The sequence below is a fragment of the Urocitellus parryii genome, chromosome 4 (assembly GCF_045843805.1).
Source record: "Urocitellus parryii isolate mUroPar1 chromosome 4, mUroPar1.hap1, whole genome shotgun sequence".
Lineage (NCBI taxonomy): Eukaryota > Metazoa > Chordata > Mammalia > Rodentia > Sciuridae > Urocitellus > Urocitellus parryii.
In genome coordinates, this window is record NC_135534.1 from 8,749,050 (window position 1) to 8,766,784 (window position 17,735).

General features: G+C 60.1%; 2 protein-coding genes across 7 annotated transcripts in view; one reads left to right on the forward strand and one right to left on the reverse strand.

Annotated features, from left to right (window-relative positions):
- Macrod1 (mono-ADP ribosylhydrolase 1) overlaps positions 1 to 17,735 on the forward strand; it is a 136,167-nt gene that overhangs the window by 31,633 nt on the left and 86,799 nt on the right. The window lies entirely within an intron of this gene.
- On the reverse strand, positions 5,652 to 7,676 carry Flrt1 (fibronectin leucine rich transmembrane protein 1). Its single transcript, XM_026414402.2, has one exon. The coding sequence runs from the start codon at positions 7,674 to 7,676 to the stop codon at positions 5,652 to 5,654; it is 2,025 nt and encodes a 674-aa protein (XP_026270187.1).

A 17,735-nucleotide genomic window follows, 5' to 3' on the forward strand; every position in this document is an offset into this window, starting at 1 on the left:
GGGGGAGGTCAGGGGCCAGGGCGCAGTGCCAACCGGGCCCGCTCCAGTGGCTACAGTGCCTCGGGGTCTGGCCTTGGAGGAAGTGGGGCTGGCCAGCCCATTCATCTGCACACTGCCCTCAGAGTGCCCACTCTGAAGCTGGGCACTTCAGGGATGAAACCTCACTTCAGCTTCCAGAAGCTGGAGCTGCCCCAGGGCCCAGAACTGCCCTGGCCATGACCTCTCCAGGGCAGAAGAGAGGAGGTGGGGATCCTCCCCCATGGTGGCGGGGGTCTTGGGCACACCTGTGAACCTCCCTGATGGTGAAAAAGTGGGTCCGACCCCAGGAATAACAGAATTTCCCAAACTAGAGAAAAACCATATATTAAAAGTGCCAAGGCTGGCGGGGAGCACAGACCAGAAGGGGGCCGGGCAGGAAGGGGGTGGAGAGCGAAAGGGATCTTTTTGTCAGTTTTTTTTTTTAAAAGAAGCCAATGTAGATATTTCAGGCAACTACTTGGAACATTTCAAAAGAATCGTAAATGCTTAAAAACACCGAGTGAACAGTGCCCCAGGCGCCGTCAACTGGCCGTGATGGATGGATCAGCCAGCAACCTCCCGAGTGCAGCGGTGGCTGTGGGGAGGCTCAGGCTTGAGAGAACAGGCCCCGGGGCAGCCTCATCTGGAGCCAGAGGGCCGGCAGGTGGCCCCTGTCAGCCTCGTCCTCACTTCCTGCTGGGGAAGCAGTGGCCTGTGTCTGTGCTTCTCCTGATGGGTCAAGGCTGGAACCAGGGTCTTGTTGTCAGCCCAACCAGGCTCTCACAGGAGAGTGTCTGCCTGTCCCCATCTAGAGCTTGAATGCTCCTAGTGCTGGGAAGCTCACTGCCTGATTCCTTTGTTGGGCCAGAGTCTGTCTTCCCTGCCTTCGGTTTTCCCTAGTGGTTGGGCTCCCCCTTTCCCTGGGCCCAGGGAGCAGGTCCCAGAACAGCAGTCCTACGAAGCCACAGCGCCAGCCGCTACTCCACGGCAGAGTCTGGAGGGCAGGGCCAGGGTCTCGGGCTGGGGGCAGGGACAGCTTCTGAAGGACACTGTGTCAGCCCTCAGAGACCCCCAGCTCTCCAAGTTGCCCGGAAGGAGCAGACGAGCCCCTGCCCCTGCAGCCAGGCCCAGAAAAATCCCTGCTGTGTGGACTGCCCCTTGGGACAGGTCCATAAACCACAAAAAATCCCCCTTTCCCTTCACCTCCAAGGAGTTTAATCTCTCCTAATCAATTTAGCAGACTCGCTTGGTTGTAAACGGTAATGATTTGCATTTTTGAGCCTTTTTATCCCTCCTTAAGAAAAAAAATACCTCCTCGTTCTGCATTCTGGAAGCCCGAGGACTGCTTGTTAGTGCTGGCCCTGGCGCCCCGCCAGCCGCGCCAGCTGCCTTCACCTGCACTGATTTCAGGATGAACAGGGGAAACGGTGCATGGGACGCCCTGCGGACCCTGGCACGCCCTGGCCCTGACCCTGGGGTCTGGTCCTGGGGCGCGGCCACTGCGTCCCCCAGAGCCCGCTTCCCGCTACCCCCAGCTCCCCGCCTGCCGCCTCCAATTTTCCTTGTTGTATTTTTCATAAGCGAGAGGCTCAGAAGCCCCGTCCTCCTGGCGCGTTCCGCGGGAAGCAGATTTCTGGAGTGGGCTGGCTTTGGGGCTTGAGCTACTGTTGGCCAGGGTGGGATGCTGTCCTGAGGGCGTCCAGCTCCTGCTCTGTCCCCTCCTCAGTGCTGGCTCTGGGGGAGGGGCTCCAGCTGGCCCTCGGTCCTGGAAGCGCTGCCCATCACCCCCAGCTGCAGGCTCAGACTCACCCCTCCACCCTGCAGGGATTCTCCTACCTGCCTGGGGCCAACTAGAATCTTCCAGAATCAGTGGATGGGAGGGGCCCCACTTGGCCTTGGAGCACCCTGCTTTCCTGAGTGAAGCTAGACGCTGCCCCATTGCACCATCTCCCTCCTTCCTGGGCCCCTGGGGAAGGTGGAGGGACTCAGGGCCTGGGGAGGGTGGGAGAGCGGCTTGCAGGGCAGTGTGGGCTTGGGCAAGGAGGGCTGGGCCCTTCCTAGTCCCTGCTGTGTTCCAGTGAGGGTCACCTTCCCTGCCAACATCGCCCAGAGCAAGGAAGGAGCAGCGCCCGGCTTCTGCCCTCAACCCCAGCCTCCCGTCCCTGGTGGGAGAGGCAGGAAGGGCGACCGTGGAGGCCGGCCAGGAAGCGGAGCCCACTTAGTGAAGACAGGCTTCTGAGGCAAGGGGGAAGCGGGGAGGGAAGAAAGGGAGCTTTTGATGCACATCATGTCTGCAGAATTGAGTATGACTAATTAATAGATTTTATTCTTAGTAATCTCTTAAGCATTCCATACGTTGGGCCCCGCGCCTGAGCTGAGCTTACAAGAGGCCTCATTCGCAAAATGCAAATGACACGCGGCCTGCTGCCTTCCCTCCTTCCTCGCCTGTTCTTTCCTTTCCAGTTTTTTTTTTTTTTTAGGGGAAATTTAAAGGAAAATTGCCATGTAATAGAAAAGAGGTCCCAATCGCTACGTCTGATTACTACGAAGGGTAAACCACTTAACCAGAGATGTGTCGGGGCTGCTCTTCTTTAATCCTGAAACCTGTCTAAATGCCACAACATACACTGGTCCATGCTGGGGCCCGCGAGGTGGTTCTGGCTGGTGGAGGCCGCGGCTCAGGGTGGTGGTGGGCATGTAGCAGCCCGAGGCAGGGAGGTCTTCGTGGGCCCTCCTCCCTCTTACAAGGGTTGGCCAGGCGGGGACGGGGCTCCAAAGGGCACTTGGCTTCAGCCACCCTCTCTGGCTTGGTGGCCCTGGCAAAGCAGACACTTGGTGGCTTGCCCTTAGAAAGGACACTGTGAAGGTCAGGGACAGAAAGGACAAGAAAGGATCCTAGAGGGGGCCCAGGGCCCTGGCTGGGTGGTCTCCACCTTCACCAGCATTAGTACCCTGTGGGGGGTGGGGGGTGCCTCTCCCCCTGTGGGGGCCGGTCAGGCAGACTCTGGTCTCTCCAGCCTGGTGTCACAGCCAGGGGAGCAGACCCATGTGGTCCTCGGGCTGGGTGCTCTGCCCGGGCAGTCGGCAGGGCTCTGGCAGGCCTAGGCCTGCTCTGTGGGAAGGGAGGGAGCTTTGCCACCCACCTGCTGCTCTCGAGCAGGGCCTTCTCAGTAGCTCTCAGAGGCGGGGCCACCTGCCACCCCTCAATGGCTTCCTGGCCATCAAGGGGGATTACCTGACCTTCCCTGGGGCAAGGAAAAGAGATGGGAGACCAGGTGAGCTAGGGACAGAGCATGCGGACACTGCCATCTCACAGATGCAGGAGGGGTGACTTGGAGACCTGCCGTGGGGAGGCCAGAAGGGCCCGAGACCCTTTCCTGGGACCCTGGAAGATGCATTGCTTCAGAAATACAGAGCCCTGTGACTTCATCTCCCTGGCTAGTGCCATGTACCTGGCCCTCCTGTGAGCTCCCATTTGTGTTGCGGGGGTCCCCTCTGGTTCCTCCTGGCAGGTGCCACTGCCAGGCCTGCGTCTGGGGCAGCTGGATGCAGCGGGGGCGGGGGGTGGGCGGGGGGACTGATGTGCACACAGACCTGAAATTAAGGCTCGGGAAGCTTCTCTCCTACCTCCTTGTGTGGGAAAGGATTCAGGCAGGAAAAGGGAACAAAAATGGTCTCCCTTAAACGAACCCTGCCATGCCCTGGGCACTCCCTGGGGCTGGAGGATCCGGTCCCGGTTGGTGGGCGACGGCTTGGACAGCGACGGGAGCCTGGGCCCCATTCTCCTCCCCTGGAGCAGCGGCTGGGTCCACTTGTTTCAGCCCCACCTCTTCGCTGAAGAGCTGCTCAGCTCTTTTGATGTCCAGCGAGCGGACAGCACCTGGCACGTCGTGGGCAGTCCTCTGAATGCGGCTGGACTCTTCTTCCTGCCTTTGCTTTGGTCAAAGTGGCAGAGGCCTTTGAAGGTGCCACTGCCAGGAGCCAGAAGCCTCTCATCCTCCTGCCCTCAAGCCAGCATCTCTTCTCTGATGTCCCTTTTTCCTGGTGCAGGGCAAGTGGCGCTTTGACCAACAGTGACCCACGCTTCCGAGCATGGGAAGCAGCAGGCCTCAGAGCCCGGGCTGCGCTTCCCTCCTCTCCAGGGCCGCTGCCCGCGCTTCATCGTCGTGTTGACCTCGGAACACTGTCAGCCGATAAATGATGGCAGGGTCCCTTCCAGAGGGAGGAAATGAAATCCCAGCTCTTCTGAGGGCCCCGTCAGAGCCTTTTTGGAGGCTGGCATTTTTAAAAAGAGATCTGGTCTCTCATTCCCGAGAACAGAGCCCCAGGTGTGGAGGCTGATGTCTCCCAGTGATTTTCTGAAAATGTTCTTTTTCTGGGCTTTGTTTGTGCAACCGTGGAAACCAATAGATCCAATCAGCTGATTTTATACTAGCTATCAGTCCCTGCACTAATGACCTGCCCCAGGAGGAAGCACGTAGGAAACGCTATTGAGGTGACTCCATCTATTGCGGGAGAAAGAGGGCAGACCAAGAAGGCTTTTCTCTGTATCAGGAAGGAGCGTGGCCCAGCTCTGGCCACACTGAGATGGAATGGAAATGCAGGCCCCCGTGCCCAGCTCCTCCCTCACCCACCCCGCTGGGACACACGCTTCTGCCTCTGGAAACAGCAATACCCGCCACCCAGGCTGAGGCGCCTCCCTCCACCTACTCCCATCCCCAACACGTGGTTTTACTTACTCAATGATTTCTAGGAGAAAGCAACATTTTTGGAATTCTATTGTCTCAGGAAATGGTAAGAACTGACCCAAGAAGGACTTTAAGGACAGTCTGTGCAGCTCTGTCTACCCATCTGGACTGAGAGACGCGACACAGATAGACGGGCAGACAGACGCACCTCCAGGTGGCAGGGCATCTACGGAGTATGCTGCACGGAGCTGAAGAACATTCAGCAGGGGAAAAAAAAAAGCTGGATTTTTTTTTTTAATCGACTACATTAATTGTTCCAAGAACGCAGTGGAAGATGCCGTATTTCTGCAAATCTGTAAGGGAAATGGCATGGGAAGAACCAGGGAAGAGGTTTCAGGACAATATCTCCGTAGCGAAAGATCTCTTCTTCTCCCTTCCCCTTTGTGGGGGTCCCGAAATCCTTCCATCACATCGTGGCCAGCCAGGGGCTGGCAGTAGAATCGCTGCATGCGGGCTTCGGATCAGCTGCTTCTCCCTGACGGTTCTTTTGTGACGGCCCTGAACAGAGCGCGAGGTGTCCACAGACGTTGCACAGGTAGTATCTTCCCACTTCAGGAAAAAAAAAAATCCCCAGCCCAACCCTTTCTGCAGTTATCTCTTTAGCCTTCCCTTCCCCAACTGGCGCGACGCGGTGTAAGTCACTCTCCAGCAACGCGGAATCCCCTCCTGCCTTCTATTCGTTTAGAGAAAAAAAAAAAAATTTTTTTTTTTTCACTGTCGTGTTCTACAAAATCGATGACCCTCCCCAAACTTGGCCTTCTGCTGGACGGTCGTCATGGACCTTCTCTTCCTTGCTCTCTTGGGTTGCAGCGGGCTGGGCGGAGCCTGTCACCACCCAGGGTCGGCCTTGGGGACAGGGCTGGGCTGGGGCTGGGGGAGCCGGCCTCAGGTGTAGGAGTAGTCTATGTCGGGGATGCCGCCTTCCCGGTAGCCCCGCGTGGTGCCGTAGCCGATGGTGTGCGTGCCCTTGCAGAGGCTGCTGCCGTTGGAGGGGAAGATGGTGTGGACCACGTACTCCTCTTTGGCGCGGTAAGGGTTGATGGGCAGCATTTGCAGCCCCGGGCCACGGATTTCCAGAATGGAGTTGTCCTTCTTGGTCCCCGACTCCATATAGTCGTCCTTCTTGCGGCTGCCTCGGTGGTAGGCCCTGTCCCGGGTCAGCAGCTCACCAGCCCGGTGCACGTACCAGCAGATGGCCCCCAGGACCAAGAAGAGGAAGACGAGAGCCACGGCCCCACCGATGATGCCGGCCAGGGGCAGGCCTGCCACGGGACCGGCGTTCTGCTCCTGGTTGAGCGTGGTGGTGGGGCCATAGCTGTCCGCCGTCTCTGCCTTGGCACACACCGGTGTCTCATCGGCCGCGTAGGTATTGCCGGTCTCCATGGTGACCATGCAGATGATATAGGTGGACTTAGGCTCCAGGGCTGTCAGCAGGTACTCGGTCTTGTCCCCCTGCACCAGGGTCTCTGTGATGGAGCCTACGGCCGGGCTGTGGCCCAAGCGTAGCCAGCTGAGCCGGAAGGAGGAGGCAGGGAGCGTGGCCTTCCACGTGATGCGGATGGAGTCAGCTGTCAGGGGCTTCACCTGGATGACCAGGGTCTTGGCACCGTCACCCGTGGCCATGGGGTAGTCGATGTTGGAATCAGGGAGGCGCAGCCCAGGCCTCTTGGCCTTGAGGGTGAAGAGCGAGCCCTGGGGCGTGGTGGCGGAGGCGTGGTTGCTGGCCGTGGTCTTGGCCGCTGCGTTGGCCGCCCCACTCTGTGACCCTGTCTCAAAGCACTCGTCCATCTCGCTGGTGATGTCCTTGATGGCCATGCCGCGGACCTTCTCGGGGCCCTGGCACATGAGGCCCCGCACGTTGACCACGGCGGCCCGCGCCTTCACCCAGTCCCGCAGCCACATGAGGTTGCAGCCGCAGAACCAGGGGTTGTTCCGGAGCAGCAGCTGCGCCAGGTTCCCCAGGTCGTCGAACAGGCCGCGGGGCAGCGTGGTGAGGTTGTTGTTGGACAGGTCCAGCCGCTCCAGCTCGCGCATCTTGGCCAGCGTGTTGTAGGGGATGTGGCTGATGGCGTTGTCCTGCAGGTAGAGCTTCTGCAGGTGGGCGCTGGGCAGGTTGAGGGGCGGGGCGGCCAGGGAGTTGCGCACCAGCGAGAGCTCCGTGAGGTTCTGCAGGCGGCTGAAGGTGTCGTCGGCGATGCGCTGGTTGGCCAGCAGGTTGCCGTCCAGCACCAGGCGCCGCAGGCTGTTGAGGCCCTTGAAGGCGTGCAGCGGGATGGTGGAGATGCGGTTGTCGTCCAGCCGCAGCTCCTCCAGCGTGTGGGGCAGCCCCGAGGGGATGCTGCTCAGGTGGTTCCGGCTCAGGAAGAGCAGCTTGAGCTGTTTGCTGTCGGCAAACGCGTCCTCCTCGATGCTGACGGTGGACACGGAGTTGTCGTCCAGGTGCAGCTTCTCCAGCAGCGGGATGCGGGCCAGGGAGTCGCGGGCGATGGTGCGCACGTTGTTGTCCTGCAGGTGCAGCTCGCGCAGGGACCGGGGCAGGTTGATGGGGAACTCGTCCAGGTCGTTCTCGTACAGGTAGATGACCTGCACGTTGGCCTTGGTCTTGAGGTCCTGGGGGATGCCCGCGTTGTTGATCTGGTTGTTCTGCAGGTACAGGGTGGTGGCGTCGTCGGGGATGTCCGCGGGGATGGAGGTGAGCCCCCGGTCGTTGCAGTAGATGAAGCCATTGTCACAGCGGCACACGGAGGGACAGGTGGTGCTGTCGATGACCTCCGTCAGGAAGGCGATCAGCCCGTAGCAGAGGAACAGCCAGTCCCGCAGGTCCATGGTGGCCGTAGTCATCACAACCGTGGCCGTGACGGTGGTGGCAGGTGTGGTGGTGGCGGTGGCAGCAGGGTGTGCCACCACCATGGTGGACGGCTGGGGGAGCCGGGCCCCACCTCACCTGGAGCCTCAACACCTGCAGAGAGCACAAGACAGGTGACAGGAGGACACAAGACAATGACAGCAGCCTGAGAAAGGAGTGGCGTGCCCAGCCGCCTGCTGCCCAGGGGTCACCGCCGTTTGTCCGGCAGCACCACGCCAGGCTTAAGGCCCAGGTGGGCTCTCTGGCCGAGGCTGGGCTCAGTAACGTCGGCTAACGCCACATCCCCTTCCAGGAGCTAAACTGGCGCTTTCTGCTCCCGGGTGTCACCGGGAGGCTTGGGGGAGGTTAGTCCCAGCCACCAGGCTGCAGCCGGGCCTCTCGCAAGATTTCACGCTAAGCCACTTTTATGGACCCTGCTAAAAGGTGCCGGTCAGTGTGGATGGGTGGACTCGGGGCATGCTGTGTGGACTTGGAGCGGCCGTTTCCCCCTGGAACGGAGAGCGCCCAGGGTCTGAAGGGAAAGCTTTTGAAAGGCCTCGGAGCTCGCAGGGGGTGTCGCTGGGACCTGGCAGCTGTGTCACTGGTGGGTGGCGAGCACCGAGCTTCATTGTCTGGTGGCAAAACACCTTCTCCTGCTTGTCGCTCGTACACTTTATAGACAGGAGGAGAAGGTGTCAGCAGAGCGGCTTTCTTGTGTATTTACAGAAATCACTCGTTACAGAGGCGCCTTCCCGGGCCCCGAGTTCTGTGCTGAGTGGGAACTCATTCCACACCTTGCCCTTCCCCATCCCCAAACTTTCAGCTCTTCAGAAAAGAAAAAAAAAGTGTCTATGCCTATCTGGATCTCTCTCTCTCTCTCTCTCTCTCTCTCTCTCTCTCTATATATATATATATATATATATATATATATATATATATATATCGGCTTTCTTGCATTTACAGAAATGAGACAAATAAGAGGGGAGGCGGCGTCTGCACGCTGAGGGAATTGTCAGCAAGGTGTAATCTCAGTTTTCACAAATGGAAAAATTGCGGCGTAGATTTTTCTCATATTATTTTACTGTTCATAGTGGTAAAAAAAAAATCAATTAAAGAGAAATTATCTTTCCGACTCAGTAGGGTAGGCGTCTCTGTACAGGTGGCAAAGGTCTACTGGGAAACTCCGGGGTCGTGAGACTTTCCGTGGTGGGACATGATGGCTTCTCAGGCCTGAGCCAAGGCTCCAGCCTGGGAGGGCTGCCCGGAGGGTGGAGGAGAGCCAGCACCTTGCTCGTGCCACAGTGACTGAGTGTCGTGTTCCCCTACCAGGCCAACCCTGTCTGTTCCTGGCCGGCTACCCTCTCCACCCTGCAAACTCGTCTTCACCGTCCAGGACCCAGTTCTGCTAAGTCCTCCAAGTACCCCAGCGAGAGCGTCCTCTGCCCCATCCACCCCCTTGTCCATGCTTCCATCTGCCAGTCCTTCCATGCATCCGGCAATCCACCATATCCACCCACTCTCTGTCTACCCATCCACTTGCCCACTGACCCATCGTCCATGCCTCTGTCCATCCATCCATCACACCTTACTGAGCATCTACCATGTGCCAGCTCCTTGGGGCCCCATTCTGTGGGCACAGTAGCTCACACTATAATACAGACTTTGCTTAGATCTTTCTGAATTTTTAAGTCATTTAATTCTCTGAGCAAACGGTGAAATCAATGTTCCTTTTTTTTTTTTCCTGTCAATACTGGGAATCGAACCCAGGACCTTGCCCATGCTAGGCAGGTGTTCTGCCATGGTGAGCCACGTCCCGGCCTCCGTGCCCTTCTTATTCACATTTAACAGGTGAGAAAGCCAAAGTTTACAGATGTCGACTTTCTCAAGGCCGATTGAGACGTGAAGGGGAGACTCGGCTCTCTAGGTCACAGGCCGCAGCCCCTCACTGCCGGGCTCGCAGCTCCGAGTGTGGTGTGCTGTGGGCACTTGGTGTTTTCATGCCCCTGACTAAACTGTGGTGTTAAAGGCAGGTCCTGTGGCCCTGTGGCCCTGTGGCCCTGTGTGGCTTGGCATTAGTGACCACCCAGGATGGGAGGGAGCAGGCCCTGAGTTGTCCTTGCATCCTTAGGCTCCTCTGGTATCCACATGGACTTCCGCTTGGCCAGCCCAGCAGAGCTCCCGCCTGGCCCTGGCGTATGCATGGGCCCCTCTTAGGGCCTTGGTGGCATAGAGCTTTGACCATGAGGCGGACCCAGTTCAGGTCCTGTCTGGAAGCAACTGAGGGCGAGGGAGGGGCGTGCAGGGTGCAGGGCCTGCCCCAGAGCTGGAGGGCGAAGAAGCCCCAGCCCAGGCCAGGCAGCCAGGACCCCAGTGGCCCCTGCTGACATCTCTGGAGACTGGGGATTGGCCTTGGCTTCCCGAACACAGAGCCCAGCCCCCCCTCCCCTGAGCTCCCTGCTCTGTGTGGTGTGGAAAGCTACCAACGTCTCTGTTGTCTGTTTCCTTGGTGACCCAGGAGGCCCTGACTCCCAAGCTGGTCTCTGACCCCCTCCTTCTCCTAACTCCCTCTGATCCAGAGCTTTGCCCCCTGTTCTGCAGCCCCTTCTGCCCTCCTGGGCACCCAGAGTCACCTGGAAAAGTCCTCATGTCACCCCCCCCCAATGCCCTCTAAGACCCCACGGGAGCCTGGTGTGGTGGTGCACATGCAATGCCAGCAGCTCAGGAGGCTGAGGCAGGAGGATCACAAGTTCAAAGCCAGCCTCAGCAACTTGGCAAGGCCCTAAACAACTTAGCAAGACCCTGTCTCAAAATAAAAAATAAAAAAGGGCTGAGGATGTGGCTCAGTGGTCGAGTGCCCCTGAGTTCAGTCCCTGGTATAAAAAAAAAAAAAAAAAAAAGGTCCTCGTCTAGGAGGCAAGTGGCACAACCCAGCAACTTTGTGCCTTCTTCGCTGCTGTGTCCCCTGGGCCCATTGTGTAGACGAGGAAACTGAGGCATGCGAGACTTGCCCCTGTCCCTGGCCTCCACCCCAGGCCCCTCTCACTGTGGGACCTCATGGCTTGACCAGAGTGCTCTGCTGGGGACGAGCCCCCGCCTGCCCTGGGCACAGTGGTGGTGAGGGGGCTGGAGCTGAGGGCTCTGCGGTGCCTCCTGCCTGCTCGGCCTGTGGTGTAAGCAGAGCAGATGGACACGTGGGCACCCAGCCCTCACCTCTCATTGCCTCTGGGACTAGAAGGGCACCCACCAGGTCGCGGCAGAGGACAGTCTTGAAGCAGAAGATGGCCTGTGGCCTGGGCAAGCCAGCCTTCAGGGCACAGGGACAGGTGAACCCTCAGGCCAGGCCTTGCCTGCTCCCTCTTCCCAGGTGACAGGTGCAAAGGCCCGGGGGGCGGGGGGCACCTTGCCTGACCCTCACCTTCACACAGGTCCTTGGTTCTGTTTTGCAAGGGACCAGGCTGCGGCTCTGAGCTAAGGGGCCTGTCCAGGGTCACAGCCCACCCAAGCTGCCAGCTCCCCTTTGGGTAAAGAGCCAGGACCACGAGGGGCGTGGAACCTGTCCCAGGGGCTTATCAGCAGGGAAGGCGGGCGGGCAGTGGGGCCTGGAGCCAGGAAGACCCAGACCCGCTCCAAGGCCACCTATCCTGGTCTCTGGGATCAAGTCTGAGCACTGCTGCCCAGGCCCTGCACCTGGCCCGAGGACACACACCCTCCCTGGTCTGTCACTGCTGAGTCTGGCGCGAGGGACCCCGTGGCTTCTGCCCTTGGCGGTGGCGGGGCAGACTTGTTAAGGCCAAGGCCAAGGCCAGCCACCACATTCTCTGGCATGGACATCTGTTCCTGGCACCCGCTCAGCTCGTGGCCACGGTCTTGAGCCTCCAGAGGCCCCGGCGTCATAATAGAGTCTAAATTGCACCTTTCAGAGATGCGTGATGGATAACCGGGACGCGCGGGAGGCAGGGACCCAAGGCCTTTCCGCTCCTCCGTCTGCCGGCTCATCCATCTTGGCTAGAGTCTCCCCTGCTTCTCCCGTCCCCAGGGCCAGCCTGGAGAGTGAGCCCTGAGGCTCCAGGAACAGGGGAGCCCGGGGAGGGGAGGGCGTCAGCAGGTGGCACCTCGCCAAGGAGCCCTTAACTGCCCGGGCGATTGCTTCTTGTTGTGTGTTTGGTAGTTGATGTGGCCATCAAATTAAACCTGGTAAATGGCCCATCTTTTACGGGATCACCCGTCGTCATCCTGCAGATCCCGCAGACTCCACTGAGGTGTGAGTTATGACCTGCCGGCCCTGTGACTGACAGCTGGTGCCACTCGTGGTGGAGGAGGGGAGCCGCAGATGACTTAGGCTGGAGGTCCCCCTTGGCTGAGGGGGGCTGCACTTCATTCTTGGTGCTCTATCTGTTGCTGGCTCCCGCCACTTTCCAGGATAGACAATTCTGGGTTCAAGTCCTGCCTCTGCCACTTAGCAGGCTGTGTGGTTTTGCGCACCTTGCTTGCACTCTCTGAGCTGCAGTTTCCTCATCTATACGTCGGAAACTTACAAATGAGAGCACGATGAGTTGATACTCCCAGAAGCTCCTTGTAATGCAGCCTGTGTGTCCTTGATGCCTGGATTAAAAGCTGCTCTGGTTCTCTGGCTGCCCCCTACCTGCTCGTGGCACCTGGGGCTCGTCTGTGTGGCCCCTTCTTCACTGACCTGCTCCTACTTGGCAATGGGCATGCTCCCCATTGGCAATACCCTCCCCCACTGAGTTGGAAACAGTGACCCCAAGCCTGGGCCACACAAAGCCAGCAGCTGGTCCCTGCAGCACCAGGCCCTCCCGGGTGGCCCCAGCCCCTGTGGGAGGCTGCCTAGGCCCAGGGTGGGGAGGGACCTGAGGCCCACGGTTCGGCTCTTTTCTTGGAACCCCTGGAATTCTGACATGCCACACTGTCTCCAGCAGTGCCCCTGGGCCCTTTGCACATGCTGTTTCTGCTCCTGGGCCATCATTACCCTTCCCCTTGTCCCCACAGGCCACCTCACTCTGCCCCAGGCCTTGACTCCACTGCCCCCCCATGAAGCTCTGTGGGCTGCGGCTGGCCCGCTCGGCTCCTGCACCCCCTGCCTGGAGCAGCAGGGTCTGGCAGCACCTGTCACTGTCCACCAACTGGATGGGTGCCCGGTTGTCACCCCTGGCTTCCAGGCTCCTGCTCTGTCGTCTTCCCCAAATCCTGCCAAGCCGGGCTGGCAGAGGCCCCAGGGAGTGGGGGTGAGCCCCCAGGACACCTACTCTGCCGGCCTGGGGGGACAGCGGCGCACTCCTGCAGGAAGCCAGGCTGGGCCGGAGCCAGGGTCCCAGCTGCCGGTCCCAGCTCTCCTTGTTGACCAGTGAAGGCAGCTCATCCGGGGACCTCCTGGTGCGGGTCCCCAGAGGAAACAGGGAATTCTAGGTTCACTGGCCCCAGGAAGGAGACGTGGGAACTAGAAAAGAGCAGGAGGTCCTAGGAGCCGGGTCCACAGGTGGCGTCCCCGCCCCCGCTCTCCAGTGCCATGTTGTGGAGGCACCCATCTTCCTGGGAGGGTGGTGATGGCAGGGGGTTAGGTGGTGCACGAGGCCCAGGCCCTGACTGGTTTGGAAGGGGAGCTTCTGCCCCCAGGAAGAGCCCAGGGCCTCCTCTGAGCCAGGCTCCGGGCAGCTCCCACATGCCTTTTCCTCAGGAGGCCAGGGCAGGAGCGGAGTGGGGAGATGCCCAGCCCCCGAGGCAGCTGGTGGCCTGGGCACAGGAGGCGCTGGGCGCCCACTTCTTGCCAATAATGCCTGGGGCTCCCCATGCTGGGGGTGTCGCGGGTGGACGCCCTGGTCAGGGGAGCCCAACCCAGAGGCCTGAGTCCACTCCAGAGCCAGGAGCCTGGGCTGGCCTCTGCCAGGCCTTTCCCCGCACATGGTCCTGCAGACAGATCGGAGAGGGGCTCAGAGCAGCTCAGGGTAAGCTGAGAAACCCACGTGTTCCAGACACTGGGGTGGCACCTGACAGGTGGCCCTCCTTCTCCATAGCGCCCCCCACGCGGGGGCCTCCCTTGGTGCCTTAAGTTCCCTATACACCTGGCCTGGGCCGTGTTCATCTTTCCCTCTCCACATGGCCAAGTCCTGCCCTCCCTCCCTTCAGGCCTCAGCCTTCCCTGAGCATGCTGCCTCGAATGTCGGGGTCCCTCCTGAACCCACAGCGCTCTCACCTACCTCTGTGACGTGGTCCCCCCCATTAAACCCTGAGGCCGGGTCTTCCCCTCTTTCCAGTGCCATTCGCAGCTGCTGAGCAGGGGGGGCCAGCAGGCTGTCCTGGGAAGCCAGGGTCGGGGGCCTCAGAGGGGGCCAGTAAGAGAGGGCGAGCATCTGGCCCCCTTAACATTTTGGCAGGAAAATAAACACGTGCTCATGACTGTGAGGCTTTGAAGCTTCGGAGAGGAGGTTGGAGGCCACCTCTCACCACCCCACTCCTTCCGCTGGCCCGTCGCACTGCGCCTTCTCTGCCAACCTACTGGCCAGCCCTTGGCGGTGTGCCCACATGGCCTGGCGTTGGCCTGGACTGCTCAGACCCCAGGGCCCTCTCCCCGCCAGCAGCTGTCCTGGGGGCTCAGCTGTCAGCTAGACGGAGGGAAGAGGCCTGCAGCAGCCTGGTGCTCAGGGCGGCCTGGGGGGCGTCCCCTCCCCACCCTCCCAGGAAGGCCCTCTCCTGGGAAGGTGAGTAGCCTGGCGGCCAGCCAGGGATCTGTGCAGCTGCTGGGCCTGCTGAGAGGTGGCCTCCAGTCTCAGGTCCTCTGTACAATGGGACCATAAATGATCAACTTCCCCAGGCTCTTGAGAGCATAAAATAAGGTGACTCCAGTGCCTGGCAGAGTGTGTCCAGAATGAGGGAGCCACAGTCACCAGCCCTAGGTGGTGGCATTTAGGTGGTGGCACCTCCCCAGGTGCAGGTGCTAGCGGGCCAGGCAGGGGAGCCGAGACTGTTAGAGGGGCTTTCCCAGGTCCTCATCAGGCCCAGGGCCCACAGGCCCATAGTGGCATTCCCTCATGACAGTGGGCCAGGTGTGTGACCCTCAAGGACCTTCTAACTCTGTCACCTGCAGGTGCTAGCCAGTTTCACCCATCGCCCCAATTTCACTTCTGGAGCCTGTCCAGTAGTGCCACCCAGCATTGGGGATGCGGTGGGGTGGGGGTGGGGATCCTTTTAAAACCTAAAGTTAATTATTTTTCTAATTTCCAGCTGCATGCATTATGCATCAGCTGTTATGTTGGCGGTAATTGCAGACAGGTATGCAAATCCACTAGATATGCGCAGCCTGTGCCCTAGCCTGCCTGGGCCATCGGGATGGAGCCGGTGCCCAGAGGCGGGCTTCCTGGGCCTCAGAGAACACGGATGACTTCAAAAAACCAGACTTTAAGGTTGTGTCTTAGGAGGTTAATTATATTGATGACACTGTTCCATATTGAGCTATTGGGCGGGAAGGGGTAGTGGCGATGAAAGGAGACACGAGGAACTTTGTTTCTGCCTCAGCATCATTTAATCAGGCGATCCCACCTGACGCTGGCCTGCCTACACTGAGACTCTCCCCCTGGGAAGCAGAAGGAAAGCCCAGTGGAGGGTCAGCGGGAGGAGAGTCGATGGGCATTTATTTTGTGGGGGGCTAGGTAGAAGGAAGGCAGGGCAGTGCCAAAACCAGGGTGGGGTGGCCAGAGGGTCTGTGTTGTTGGCTCCTCTGCCACCCGCAGGATCCTGGGCCACAGCAAGGGAACCAGAGAAGCTCGTGGGCAGGAAACACCGCTGGTGACTAGGCTTCCTGATCCGGAGTCAGAGGATCCCTGGGAGCTGGGGCCTCTCGGGAACCATGGGTGTCCCTGACAGGCAGGACTACTGTCCTGCTCCTAACGAGACCCCCCTGTTTATTTACCACCAGTTTCTTTGTCCCCAGGGGATCGTCTGGCTCCTCCCTGGCATGAAGGGGCCCTGAAACATCCACTGAACCAATGATCGAGGCCCTAGCACCTAGAACCCGGGACTGACTGGGTAGAGGGGACGAAAGAGGGAGGCACCGTGCTCAGGTCTACCCCGGGAAGTCACCGTGACCCTTGTCACAGCCACCCAGACAGGCAAAGGGCTTGGTCTGAATTGTGCAGTAGGCCATGAGGAACCCGGCACGGGCCTGGGCCTCCCTAGAATCACCGCCCAGCACCTTCGCACCCACCTTCCCCGGGCTCGGCTCTGCAGGGAGCAAACCCTTGAAGACCTGCTCACCACCACAGGTGGCTGGCTACAGGGGCGTCTCAGGCATCTGACCTGGGCCCACCTTCCCAGCTTGAAGGCCTCTTCCCCTTCCTGCCCACCCACAGATGAACACGACGGGGGACCCCAGCCCCAGGAGCTCGGAATCTGGAGGCAAAAAGGACTCAGAGGTAGTCTGTGCTCTACAGATGAGGAAAGACTGAGGCCCAGAGTGTAAGAGGGACAGGCCCAGCACAGAAGTCAGCCCTCCCCGGCGGCCACCTCCAGCCTTGGCAAGGGTAACAGGTGCCAAGTCAAATCCTTTCCGGGGGTTTGGCCCAGGAAGGGTGATGGTGGGCAGCGTCCCAACTCAAGATGGTCTCGTGGGGCTGTTTCCCACCTGGAGCAGGTCAGGAGACACCTTTTACCCTGTGGACTCAGCTGGGGTAGTGTTGGCAGTGTCCCTTCCCAGCTGGCCACTGCCCCTCAGGGTCTCAGTCCCTTAAGCACACAGGGGAGAAGGGACCAGCCTGAGGTCACAGGGCTCACACCTGAGGGCCAGGGCCCAGCCCAGGTGTGTCCAGCCCCTCAGCCCATCTGGTCCTTTTTGTGCCTCTGCCGCTGGAGCAGCTTCACCATCAGTACTTGGGCAGCAGGCCTGGGGACAGCAGCTGCCCCCGTCTGGCTCGGCCTCCCCAGCGGGAATTGCCCCGGAGAGGGTAGGGACCAGTGCTGGGCCTGAGGAAGGGATGTGGGGTAGGGAGGTGGACGGGGGCAGGGTCGCGCTGGGGCTCACCGCCACGGCCCTGCTGCCTGCCGGGCTGGCGCGCCTTCATAATAAATAACAGCAAATAGCCCATCCGCAGGGCATCCTTCACGCCGGTGGCTAATAACACGGCTATTAATGCCCCCGCAGCCGGCGTGCGCCGCGCCGCGCTGACGGATGTCCCAGGCCCTGGCGCAGTCATAAATCAGCCCCTCTCCTGGGGCAGAGCGCAGGGAAGTGTCATTTTCCATCTTGGTAATGAATTGGGGCTTCCCTGCCCTGCCCAGGGCGCCGCTGCTTGAGGTTGCCTGGGATGTGTGTTTGTGGAGGCGTGGCCCTCCCTCCTGCCTCTGGGAGCCGGAGGAGCAGGCCCCGCCCAGGGGAAGCAGGCCCCGCCCAGGGGAGCAGGCCCCGCCCAGGGGAAGCAGGCCCCGCCCAGGCCACTTCAGATCTAAAGAGGGAGCGCTCAGAACCTTCTGTGTGACCCTGGGGCACTCACTGCTTGTCTCTGGGCCTCAGCTTGCTCCTCTCACCAACCAAGGGCCAGCACTGGAAGTCAAAGCAGATGATGTCCGGCCAATAGAAGCCGGGCGACAGCTCTGGATCGGTCCACGCTGGGTCTGTCCAGTCAGAGCAGGGGCAGGCCCAGAGGGACAGGTCTTGTGGCCATCCTCCAGTTCAAGGGTAACAGGTGCCAAGGCCAGTGGCCTTGGTCCCCAAAGCTCCTTCCCTAACCCACGACAAGGCCTCCCTGCGACGAGGTAGCACATCTTTCCTGCCTGAGCAAGCAGAAGCCCCATGTTTTGTAAAATTGTGGCAGGCGGCAATGGAGCCCCAGACCCGGGTGCTCTGCTGAGATGCCCTGTGTGACCGGGTCAGGATGGGGGCCTTTAGAGGAGGGGCCCCAGCTGTCTTGTGCCCTCTCTAGGCATGAGGAGCCCTTGGGCACCTCTGAGGGCCACCCTGGGCCCTTCCACCTCCACCTCCCTCAGTCTTACCTCCTTCACGGCTGTCAGTGGAGCCTGTGGTGCAACTGGGGTCTTGCTCCAGGGGCTCCTGCCAACGTTGCTGCAGGCTGGGCAGTTGCTGCAGGCTGGGCAGCGGGCTGCTTTCACATTCCTGCCCC

What these genes read in the sequence shown, in the direction of transcription:
- Flrt1 (XM_026414402.2), bottom strand. Translation starts at nt 7,676, where the DNA reads ATGGTGGTGGCACACCCTGCTGCCACCGCCACCACCACACCTGCCACC.